The following is a 13,037-nucleotide window of genomic DNA, read 5'->3' as shown; positions in this document are numbered from 1 at the left end:
TTATTCTTTGCTAAAAGAAAGTGTCTTTGGGTTCTAATAAGGTGTCAAAAGTGACAGCCACAAAGAAAAACTCTGGGTGTGTATGTGCTCTGGGTTTATAGCGTACGTACACACCCAAAGTGGCAGGAGTCAGGAGAAGAGATGATCTTCAGAAGAGACATTACTTTTTGCCTTTCACTCTGTCATTTAAAGTATACCACATAATTACAAATCTGGGATGTAAAGTGGTATTTCATCCATCACGAGACTAAAATCAGGCAAACTAACCAAAAGACAAACATGCCATGATATTAGAGGTGTATTCCATCACTTGATGTGCTGTACAACTCAGAGAATCAAGCGATTCTCCTGCCTCAGCCTTCTGAGTAACTGGAATTACAGGTGCCAGCCACCACACCCGTATTTTTAGTAGAGGCAGAATATAGAAGTAAATAAAGTAAAAAGTATGGTGGTCTGCACTCAAGGCAATTTTCTTTTCTCTTTTTTTTTTTTGACAGTCTCACTCTGTCACCCAGGCTAGAGTGCAGTGACGCAATCTCGGCTCACTGCAACCTCCACTCCTGGGTTCAAGCGATTCTCGTGCCTCAGCCTCCCAAGTAGCTGGGATTACAGGCATGTGCCACTATGCTCAGCTCATTTTTGTATTCATAAGTAGAGATGGGGTTTCGTCATGTTGGCCAGGCTGGTCTTGAACTCCCGACCCCAGGTGATCCGCTCACCTTGGTGTCCCAAAGTGCTGGGATTACAGGTGTAAGACACCATGCACAGCCTCAGGTGAGATTTTCAAGAAGGGCTTGCATTTCAGAAAAAAGAAAGCCCTTATACCCTACATGAAATGAAATAAACGTAATAATTAGATAATTCATCAGTGCTGGTTTGAGTTTTCTCAAATACGAACTTAGCATTTAAGTCAGGTAGTCAATTTGACACTACAAATGCAGTTTTTCTCATAGTTTTGGTGCACCATTTTATTATTTATATAAAATTACAGAGCAGAAAGAAGAGACCATATCATTAGGAGTCTTTAATTGGCAGAGACTGACGAGAGTCCCCGAACCCCAACACTAATTTCCTAGCAGAGGCAATCCCTGCCCTGACATAACTTAGGCTTTGAGAAAAAAGGTATAAGACTCTCTTTGAAAATAAGAATGGTTGTTCCATGAAGCAGTGTGCCTTTTAAGCTTCTAATCAAATATCACATCACTAAAAAAAAAAAGTATGGTAAGTAGCCACTAAAAATGGTTTTTGCCATCATTAATGAAGCTTATTTCACTCTCAAAAAATAAGGATAGATAGAAGGTCTATTACAGTTTTCCTATACCCCAAAAAGATTGTTTTACGTACTTCCTGGAAAAAGTGGACCTCCACAGGAAGCCACAGCAATAGAAAATTTGGAGAATAAATATATACTCTAAATCACAGTTTCAGGATATTATAAAACTCTCCAGGAAAAGAGAGTAAGACAAACACAAAACAGAAAACATGATCCACTTCATGAAAGTCCTAATTTATCACTTTAAATTTAACAGAAGTAAGAAGCTCTTATGTGAAAAGGACAATAGAAACATATAACAGCTAATATTTCCTTTAGTTTAAACTTTCCATAATGCCACACTAAATGAAAATATCTAAAATTGGATCCGAAATTTACTGATATCCAACCGTTAAAATAGAATTTGTCAATTTCTCTCAACACTCTGCTAATACCTATGTTTTCTGAAGCAAAAACAATTTCCTTGAAAGCTGTTTAAATTGAAACAGCACAAGAATAATCAATGAAAAAAACTGTAAAATGTCATATAAATCACTTCAAATCCAGAAATATACCTCAAGAAGGTCCTTTTCCAACACTCCATGCCCACCAATACAGAGTTCCGTAGCTCTGTTTATTATGTTCCCAGCTTCTATTTATTCAAGAAAGTAGTCAGAGCAGGAAATGGGACAAGTCAAATGATCACAATCAATCTCATCACCTTCGCAACATGCTGGGAATGTAATTAATCCTCTATTTATTTAGGGGACTTCACACCCCTTACATTAAGGCAGCAATTCCCTGTTGGCTTCAGCTGAGATAATTATGTTATAACAAAGATTGGGTTTCAATCATAATAGACAGAAGAAAAAGGAAATTGTACTTGAAGTTGTCAGTTTTTCTAAAAAGCTTTCTTGTGACTCCACTGAAAGAATGCTCTTGACAAAGCTCTACTTAAACAGAGCACTTTCTAAGTATGATAACCACACATATGCCACATTAATCAATGTAAGCCTTTTCTCTGAATAAGATGTTAAGACAATTCAAGCATAGTGAAAATTCTACCTGAAGTAGAGAATACTGGTTTTAAAAACCTGACTAAATCAATCACCTAACTCACTTGATCCTGTGGGGCTCCTTCCAAAGAGAATCCTCCTAAGAGTTTTGAGGTACAAAAATACACAAGAACCAAGAGATGAAGGAAAATAGCAATTTGCTTACTCTGTAAAAAGCCATGGCTCCACTGAGCCAAAACCAAGGACTTGAGCAATCTAGAGACAAGTATCAGGGACTAAAACAAGAAAGAACAGAGACATCTAACACAACCACTCAGTTATAGTTACAAAATGGGCCTGATAAACATACTACTCCCTAAATAAAGGTAGGCTATTTTCCATGCTTATTCACCTCTGAAAATGGTTCATACATATCTCCACATTTTCTCCTCTAACCTCCTCCACCTTAAGAAAATTAAGATGAAAATATAAAGGCCTTGCCCAATTTATTTTTATAAACCTTTTATTTATGTATTTATTTTTTTTGACATGGGGTCTCCCTCTGTCACTCAGGCAGGAGTGCTGTGGCATGATCTTGGCTCATTGCAGCCTTGAACTCCTGGGTTCAAGCACATGCCATCACGCCCAGTTAAGTTTTGTTGAGACAGGGTTTCATGTTGCCCAGGCTGGTCTCCAACTCCTGTCCTCAACTGATCCTCCCACCTCAGCCAACACACCTATAAGTGTTGCAATTATAGGTATGAGCCACCACGGCCAGCCCTAAACTTTCTCTATTTTTATCAATGTATCATAATCATGATGTCCATGGTATACGTGTTAAGTAAAAATGATAAATGAAATATGTTTCTATTTCTAAAAATTCTCAAATATTTATTTTTTCCAAGTCTGGATTCATGATGATTAGAATGTTTCTATGTATTAAGCTCCTCAGGTACCTGAGTATCTCAATAATATTTCACTACCTTTCATAGCATTTAAGCTCCTGAATAACCAAAATGTCCAAGAAATGGAGCACTACTCAATTTCCAGTTCTTTAGTAAAAGCAAAACAAAATGTGGTCTCATGGAATAGAAAAAGGACATTAGGTAAAAACTAAGAAAATCTAAATAAACTTTAGTTAATAATAACGTACCAATATTGGTTCATTAATTGTGACAAATATATAATTCCAATATAAGAGGTTAACAGGGAAAACTAGGTGGGGGTACATGGGAACTCTGTACTATCTCTGCAATTTTTCTGTAAATCTAAAACTATTCTAAAATAAAGTTTACCTGAAAAACAACAACAACAAAAAAAACAGGATACAAATTCCAAATTTTTTAAAAAATGAACAAAAATATCCCACAAACCTTTAACATTCAAATATATGATGCTTTTGTTAGTTTTTTCAATACACTTAATTACAGGAAGCATTCATATCTTTATGAAAGGTTATTTTAGTCTTAAATCTGTAGGAACATTTGTAATCCTGTGATTTACTGGCACATTTCTTGTAAGAGAAGTCTAATGAAGAGCGACAGTCCCCAGTGGGCACTGCTGAACTACTGGTGATAAGGTACAGAACCATTAAGTAAATCCTTTCTATATGAAACCATGCTGAATGGATCCAAGTGAATGGATACTGCCTTGTACTAATCTTTTCTTATGGAGATAAAAACCCACTTCCATCCAGGATGAATTTGTGGATTTAATTAAAAATAAACAGTAAAACTAAAGAGCAACTTGACATGCCAGAATAAGCACCTTACCAAGAATGATTTTAATCCAAGGAGGTTTAACTTGCTTGAAATTACACACAATTGTTTCTTGAAATTTCTACATGCTAATCATTAGCAGCTAATGTAACACTTAGCATTTCACCATTTGTCAGAGAAGAAACTTCCCATACAAATGTAAAACCACCAAGAGTGTCCGATTTTCACTCTGCGTGCCTGAATTTAACAGATCCCCAAAATCACCTTCCACACTGTGTATTCATTATAAACATCAGTGACTTGGAGGGTGGTAGGTGTCATGGCTTTCCCCCAGCTATGGCTCAAAATGGTATTGCGAAATTACAGCAATGTCTTCATGAGGTGACTGCATGTCCTCCACCTTCACTTTCTTAGAAATGCCACTCACTACTTCTGATCCCAGTGTGACCAAGGCAACTGGACCAGCAAAACTTACCCTTGCTGAGCCAATCACATTCTTCCTCCCCTGGAATTACAAACAAGGGAATCTATCCCCACTGAAAGTAAAGACATGTAAACTCAGAGCTGTGGAGTGGTCATCCTCCATGTGCAGTGAGAGAGAAGAGTGGCAGTGCCTTGCAGAAAGCAGCACCACGCGAGACCACATGTAAGAGCAAGGCGAATGCCTCACTTTCTCATCACCTGATCTCCTGGTATCCAGATGTACTCTTGAAAGTACAGTTCCAGGGGATAACCTATAGTCACCCAATAAAGCTCCTCAATTTTACTATAAAAATCTGAGTGAGTTTCTCTTATGTGACCAATTGACAAGAAGTAGTCAAGAGCCATGCTCCCGTATTCCCAGCTACTCCAGAGGCAGAGGCAAGAGGCTCACTTGAGACCTGGAGCTAGAGGTCACACAGCGATATTCCATCTCTTAAAAAACAAAAAGAATTAGTTAAGAATACTGGCAGGCTCCGGCACACAGACTAAAGAGACAGGATTTCTTATCTGGCCCTATTACTAAAACATCGTGACCCTCAGAATGTTAACAGTAGACCCTCTTATTCAACAATAAAGGATACGACCCTCTTATCCTTATTCGACAGCAAGGATAAACTATGATCCAAATGCAAAAAGCCTCACATCCACTCTTGTCCTACCTATACACTGTAGATAGAACGAGAAAATTTGTTCACAATGTTGCATACCTGTTCTCCTTGTCTACTCCTCTGCATGACGTTATTTTCCCAGTTTGAAATGCATCCACTCCGATTATTATTATACTTATAGGTAACACAGTACCATGTAACCAGAGAACATTTTTTATGTTTTGTGACTTAATTCATTTCCCTTCTTGTCTAAACTCTTCTTTATACATCTGTCCCAGCTGTGCTCCAAATGTTCCTGGCTCCCTCTTTACTGATATTCCTTAGCGGCCTCAAATCAACATTTCCAAAACTGAACTTCTCATCTTCTCTCACAAACTGCACACTCTTCATTAGTATTTAATCTTGGCAAATGCACCTTCAACAGCCCAGTTAGATGCCCAAGTCAAAACCCACATCTCATCTTGGCTCCTCCCCTTCTCTCTCTCCCAGCAGCGTCTAATCAATTACTAAGTCTGTCTCATCTGCCTCTCAAATCTGCCAACTAATCTCCTTCCCCATTCTCACTCACCTGGCTCAAGCTATTTTTCCTGGAATACCCTGCTTCTTAACCGGCCTTTAAGTCTTGAGCTCTGAGCTCTGTCCCACCACAATTTATTCCCCACAATGTCACCTGATGGATCTTCCCAGAATGTCAGTCTCATCCCCACACTCATACAGGCACTTCATCACTTAAAACTCTTCAGATGCTCTATATTGTCCCAGGACAAAGGCCAAGCATCTTTAGAAGGCCAAGCCTCTACATGAACCTCTAGCCTCACTTCTTTCCTCTCCCTTCTATACTATGACCTATGCATCCTGGGTTTTCAAGCCCTTCAAATGGGCCATATTCTTTTGTCTACTGTCTGAAATACTCTTCATCCCCACTTCCCCACCTGCATCTTACCAATTCTTACAACCTTTCAGCTCTCAACTCTTCCTCTGGAAGCTTTTTCCTACAGCCCTGTGTCCTCTTAGATGCTTCCACAGCACCCATACTTGCCCACTGTAGCTGCTACTGGGTATAATATATTACATCTACATTTCCCACTAGAAGACCAGCTTTACGACGACATGTCTCTCTTGTTCACCATAATATTCCCAGCACCTATCTCACCACCTGGCACATAATAGAGCTCAATAACTACTGTTTGAAAAAAATACATGACTCCACTTTTAGATACAATTCTGATGTTGTACCTCTGCATATGGGTCTCTGACTCCCTAATTTTGGCAGATCAACAGACAGCCAAAAGGAAGAGATGTATGTTATCTATCCTGTTCTTAGCATAATCCTATCCCCTTCAAAAGCACACGCACATAGAAAGCAACTCAAGCAATCTAAAGTAATCGTAAGGTCTTAAGTTTTCCAAAATTTTAGAACTTCAGTGCTGAAATGACTTAGGTTTGCTTACAACTGAGGAAACTGAGGTTCACGATTTATCCAATGACAGATAACTATTTTGTGATATAGCTGTTTCCCTCTACAAACTTCCCACATTAGTGTCCAAAAGACCATAAGATTTCAGCCAAAAAGTGAATTGCACTGAGTATTAGAGTTAATTAACCATTAATCAGTTTAATGCAAAGAGGGTTTAGCATTTCAAAACACTTTTTTCTTTTTCCCCATAACTACCTACTTAAAAAAACTACACTAGAGAGAAAAAGTGTGATTTAACATCTTAATTACAAGTTCACATTTGTACTGATAAGAGTCAGGATTTTAGATTTTAGTTTCATTTAAAAACAACAACATTTTTCCATGTAGCAAAAACAAAAGAATACCCTTCTTGATCCCCTGTCATTTCAAAATGTGCTATGTATTAAAACCATAGTTTTAATGTGAAATTTTCTCAGTGAGCATATATGTACTCTTTTTATAATGAGGAATAAATTAGTTACTTAAAAAAAAACTCTGTAATGGATGTTATAAAGGGAAATGGTTTATAGGGTATTATCATGAGTATAAAACAGGCTACAGAATGGTATGTACAATATTGTTTCCACTGGTTTAAAAATGCATTAGGAAACAAATAGAGGAAATATCAAGATACGAATACTGGTTGAATTAGATTAAGTGACAAAGTGACTTGCTAAGGTCATACAGTCAATGAGAAGTAGAGCTGGAATGTATTACAGTTCATTATTTTCTATCCCACCTTATATAAAAAGGTGCCAACTCTTTGAATGAAATGACTTTTTTGCTTATCTGCAGTGGTGGATATCACAAAAATTATGCATGGACCTTTTTTTGGTCCATGCTATCGTTAGTATTAAGTGCATTTTATGTGTGGCCCAAGACAATTCTTCCAGTGTGGCCCATGGAAGCCAAAGGGTTAGATACCCATGGAACTGTTAAACTTTCAGAGAGTCAGAACTATCACTGCTACTGATGGCAGCCAACCAGCAAAGAATCGGGGAACTTGTAGATGTAGCTGAAATATCAATAAAAATAAGTTAGAATTGATTTATATTGTTAAAGTCCTACATTTTAAAAAAAATGAAAAATGTTCCTTTAATCCGGTCTAACAGGTATCATTCCATTTGAGTAAAACTGATTGTGCTCACAAACTGTGATGGGCCCAGATAGGTGCTCATTCACAAAGACCTTAGTATTTTAGAGGGGAAAGAGTTACGCATCTAGATTCCTACGATATAAGGCAGGCATGAGAGGTGTCCAGTGATCTCTCAACCAAGTGCTACGGAAACATCCACGAGAAAGACAGACGTTTCATTCATTCCTTTTCCTTTAGGAAAATCTCTCTGAAGAAAAGGCTTTTATCTTTTTTCTTCCACATGCTATGGGTGGAGACGACTGGTTGCATACGTGGCGTATCTTGAAAAATATGAAATCTGGAACCAGAAGACCTGACCTATCTCTTATAAGACATATAACCTCAAACAAATCACTTTCTAAGGCTGCCAACCAGAGAACATTTCCTGTAGTGAGCACCACACTTGAAACTTCCAGTGAAGCTTATAGTGAAGGGTGGGAGGGAGCATTCTTTTCAGAAAAACAATTCGTAAAGTCTCTAACTCAGAATGAGAGGCCAGGAGCTTCAGTTTTTCAGCTTTGCAAATACGCACTACAAGACACAGAAACCATAGGGAAACGTAGTACAAAAGCAGAAGTAACAATAGATGTTGCTATAACTTCATTAATTCAAAGTAAGAATGACTTTGCTACCTATGTTTCCATAGGTTTTTGCCAAAGCATATATCTGACTGTAAAAATGGAATGCTGTATTTGTGCTAGTGAGAATTTATCACTTACCCGGTATTTCAAACAAAACCTTACATAGTTTTTATCATTATAATCAAGAACATCAAACTAAACTAAGAAAAATACACAGCTCTTTTCAAACATAAAAATAAGGTGCTAGATTTCACTAATAAACTATATGGAGAAGAAATAAACCAGAAGGTAAAAGTGAGGAAAAAATTACTTATGAAAATCATGGATCTACACTGCAATAGAATTATTTAGACCTAAGAAGTTCACAGTAAAGGAAACACTAGAAAGCTCAATCATGTTGTGTTTGTAAAATTAAGAATGAAACTAGAAATTTTTATAAAAATTAGATAAACAAATGTTTTATTTCAAAAGAGAAAAAAACAGCTGGGCTACAGTTAAATTTAACATACAAACTGAAAGCAACACACCTGTTTAGGGAAAAGAAAGTTGTGTTCAAATTGGTAAAGTTGTAAAAACCACTTTTGCAAAGTAATTTGAAGAGATCCTGCTGGTTTCTCTCTCCTACCTCACTCCCCAATACCTTATCCCTTTTTTAAAAATTATTATTAGCACAACAATTACAAACAACCTAAGAATTTCGCTTCATGTCCCACAACGTAAAACCAAGAGAAAAAGTTTTTTCAAAGTCAGTCGATAATCCCTACTCTACTTGAGAGCCTATATCTTTCTACTTTGATGAAAAACAATCTTCTCTCTAGTTAATAAAGAATACCACAAAGAGAGAAACAGGCACTCATAGAAATGGGATCCTTGCTCAAACCTCAATATTCATTACATGTTTACAAAATCATCACTCCTTAAAAAAAAAAGAAAGAAGAAGAAAAACCAAAACCCACACAGATAGACTATCCCCATTTAATTTTATTATGAAAATGAAAGTAACAACAGGAAACGGCAGCAGGGTATTTGATAAGCTCAATTAGCAGGAGGATCAAATGAAGTGGTGACATGCCATTATGACCTCAGGGGTTAAAGATTCAATTTTCCATCTGGCGAAATCTAGATTTCCAACACGAATGCTGACACCACCTGCTGTATGTTATTAGGCATTATCCTGAGCAATCCCTAAGCATTTTCTGTACAACAGGTATAGCCTCAAGTTTTTTCATATTTCATTCTGCAATATAATTGCTTTCCCATGAAGAGAAATAAAAAATAAATCCCATATAATGGCTCATTCAAAACAGATATTAAAATCCACACTAAAGCATTTATTTATCAATCATGGCAGTAGCAAAAATATCCAGATCATTTTTCTTCTAAGTCACAATTGACATTGTAGCTATCATTTTCTATAGCACCTAGGAGTCATTCCAATTAAGAGTTCCCTTCATAGGTTTTTGTTTTGTTTTTTTAATACAGATAGGATCTCACTATGTTGCCCAGACTGGTCTTGAACTCCTGAACTCAAGCAATCCTCCCGCCTCGGCCTCCCAAAGTGCTGGGATCACAGGCATGAGCCAACACGCCTGGCCCATTTATAGGTTCTTAATTAATAGCCTCTTGCTACTGAAATGGAATTTCGCCCTGTTTACTAAGAATCAGATCTACAGAACTTCACAAAATGAAAATTCACTGGCCGGGCGCGGTGGCTCACACCTGTAATCCCAGCACTTTGGGAGGCCGAGGTGGGTGGATTATGAGGTCAGGAGATTGAGATCATCCTGGCTAACACAGTGAAACCCTGTCTCTACTAAAAAATACAAAAAATTAGCCAGGCATCCAGGCATGGTGGCACACGACTGTAATCCCAGCTACTCAGGAGGCTGAGGCAGGAGAATCGCTTGAACCTGGGAGGCGGAGCTTGCAGTGAGCCGAGATCGCACCACTGCACTCCTGCCTGGGTGAGAGTGAGACTCCGTCTCAAATAAATAAATAAATAAATAAACAAATATTCACTGCATTTCAAAATTTAATAGTTAATCTATTATGTTTCTTTGAGGCAATGGTAAACACTTTTAAAAATGTTTATACAACGAGTGCTGGAGCCCATCTGTGAGTGTTCGGACCCTTCCATACATGCGTTATCAAGAATCATGCCATTAGGCTCTGCAGGTGGTAAGCCAATGAATGCAGAGCTCTCATCTGGATTCATTTGATGTGATTTGCATACTAAAATGTTTGCACACACAAACATGAAGGCACATACATCTACACACACACTCTACTGTAAGTGAACTATAGATACAAGTTCAGATACTCAGTCTTTAGATTTCATACTGGACAGTCAACAGCAAGGCAATAAATATCACAACTGTTTTAATACCTGTTTTCTGAGATATACCAATACCAATTTTTTCTAATAAAATTAACTTTTCACCATCTGTACCTTCTTCCCTAAAAACATTCATCAAGCTTCCCATGTTAATCCAGTTACTTTTTAGTGTTTGGTAGGTCTAGGGGTTCCCTTCTCATTAAAACTTATTCCTGACCAGGCACGGTGGCTCACACCTGTAATCCCAGCACTTGGGAGGTCGAGGCGGGCGGATCACCTGAGGTCATGAGTTCGAGACCAGCCTGGCCAACACGGTGAAACCCCATCTCTACTAAAAATAAAAAAATTAGCCGAGAGTGGTGGCATGGCCTGTAATCCCAGCTACTAAGGAGGCAGAGGCACAAGAATCACTTTAACTTGGGAGACAGACGTTGCAGTGAGCCGAGATCGCACCAATGCACTCCAGCCTGGGTGACAAGGGCAAACCTCTATCTCAAAAAAATAAATAAATAAAAAATAAACCTTAGTCCTCAGGTGATTTCGTTTTCTTCCTCCTGGGTAAATAGATACGTCAGCAATGTGAGCATCTAAAAATTCATAAGTAACTCTATGAAAACTTACTTGACTTTCTGAATCCACACACAGTAGTCTGAGATGTAGAGATCATTCAGTATGTATGCTGGGTCGTTTTCCTGAAAAATTTTGTGAATATCCAAGAGACACTTTAAAACTGCACTTTTACCTGAAGAAAATTGAAAAAAACCATAAAATTATCCTTAAGAAAAAGAAATTCAGATCCTGAGAGGTAATATATTTAAAGCAGTTCAGAATCCTAATCATTTCTTAAGAATATTTTTAAACGCAAAAAAATTTATGAGTCCTATTAGGTCTAAATCCCTTTATTGACTTCCTTAAGAATTACACATAATCTTTGGCCGGACGCGGGGCTCACACCTGTAATCCCAACATTTTGGGAGGCCGAGGCGGGCAGATCATGAGGTCAGGAGATCGAGACCATCCTGGCTAACACGGTGAAACCCTGTCTCTACTAAAAATACAAAAAATTAGCTGGGCGTGGTGGCGGGCGCCTGTAGTCCCAGCTACTCGGGAGGCTGAGGCAGGAGAATGGCGCGAACCCGGGAGGCAGAGCTTGCAGTGAGCTGAGATCATGCCACTGCACTCCAGCCTGGGTGACAGAGTGAGACTCCATACCCCCCCCAAAAAAAAAATTACGTATAATCTTTATATTCTATTGTTACAGCTGACTAGTTGTGGTTATCATTAAAATGCTATGAAATACAACTAGGTCTATTAAATGAAAGGCAGGAAGTTTTCTAAACCAAATGAATATTTAAATGCATCATAATTTTAATTAGATAATGTTCTTCCAATTCAAGCTTTCAAAATAACATGGAAAACTGTATTCTAAATTTCAAACTTCTTTATTTCTTATGTCAACATTTTCTGTCAAGGAATTATCTACTAATAAATTATTTTATCTTAAAGAATTGAAGAAAACTCAGTTTGAACACTCAAACATCATAGCACTACTTCAGAAGTAAGCTGACAAAACTCATATGAACAAAAGCCATCAAGGATTAAAGTCTTGTTCAACCTAACTACTTCCTCCTGGTTTTTAAATGAACCTAATTTTAACCTAACCAAAGTCTACAAAAGGAGCCTTTTACAATTCAACAATTCCCTAGGTGTTCCACACTTCATGATATTCCCTGAAATTTATTAATTATAAGGTGAACTATTAATACCATATCTAGAGTATTACCACTTTCTTTGACCTGTGAAATTCAGTATTTTCAGTTTAACAGTTTCATTCTTATCTTCACAGTTCTGAAACACAGAAATACTGTATACTGAGTTCATGAAGACACTCGATGCGCTTTCATCGACATTTCCCATTTAACTTTTAGATCATAAAAGAATCATGAGCTAGATGATGACACCTCAAGATCCTAAAATTGCTGACACTAAATTTTTTAACATAATTAACACTAGAAAGTAAGTTTCAAAAGAGCAGGGGCTTCTGTTTTACTTAGTGGTTAATCCCCAATACCTAGAACAGAACACTGCAGCAGCAGGTTTTCCATTTAAGTATTCTAAGAATGAATGAATACATGACAGACACAGCAATCACCCAGCTTAAATCCTTAAAATTTCTTTCATTCTACAGTCTCACCCATCAAATCCTGATGATTTTTCCTTGGAAATGCTCCTTGTATCTGCCCTTTGTCTGCCACTGCCTGAGCTCCTATGTTCACTCATATTCTCGTCTCACGTCTCGATTTTAAGAATCTTCTTGCCCATCTTTCAGATTCCAGACTCTACCCCTTCTAACACACATTTTTTAATGCACTGTTTTCATGGAATCTCTTCCCTGCATATGTTCTCAATGCTCTTTCTACAGACTTGTTTCCGCGCCTTTTTCCCTTCTCATGTGACCTAGCCCGCTATCAAGG

At 37.7% G+C, this 13,037-nt stretch overlaps 1 protein-coding gene across 2 annotated transcripts in view; it reads right to left on the bottom strand.

Annotated features, from left to right (window-relative positions):
• Window positions 1-13,037, bottom strand: part of SHQ1 (SHQ1, H/ACA ribonucleoprotein assembly factor) — a 107,044-nt gene that overhangs the window by 36,784 nt on the left and 57,223 nt on the right. For both annotated transcript variants that reach the window (XM_003894183.5, XM_021934231.2), the window contains one exon: window positions 11,185-11,305. In XM_003894183.5, the coding sequence (XP_003894232.1) occupies window positions 11,185-11,305 (121 nt within the window). The remainder of the gene's footprint in view (window positions 1-11,184; window positions 11,306-13,037) is intronic.

This window comes from Papio anubis, chromosome 2 (genome assembly GCF_008728515.1).
Source record: "Papio anubis isolate 15944 chromosome 2, Panubis1.0, whole genome shotgun sequence".
NCBI classification, from domain to species: domain Eukaryota; kingdom Metazoa; phylum Chordata; class Mammalia; order Primates; family Cercopithecidae; genus Papio; species Papio anubis.
The sequence above is the reverse complement of the archived record's forward strand: the minus strand, read 5'-3'. Positions and strand labels throughout refer to the sequence as shown.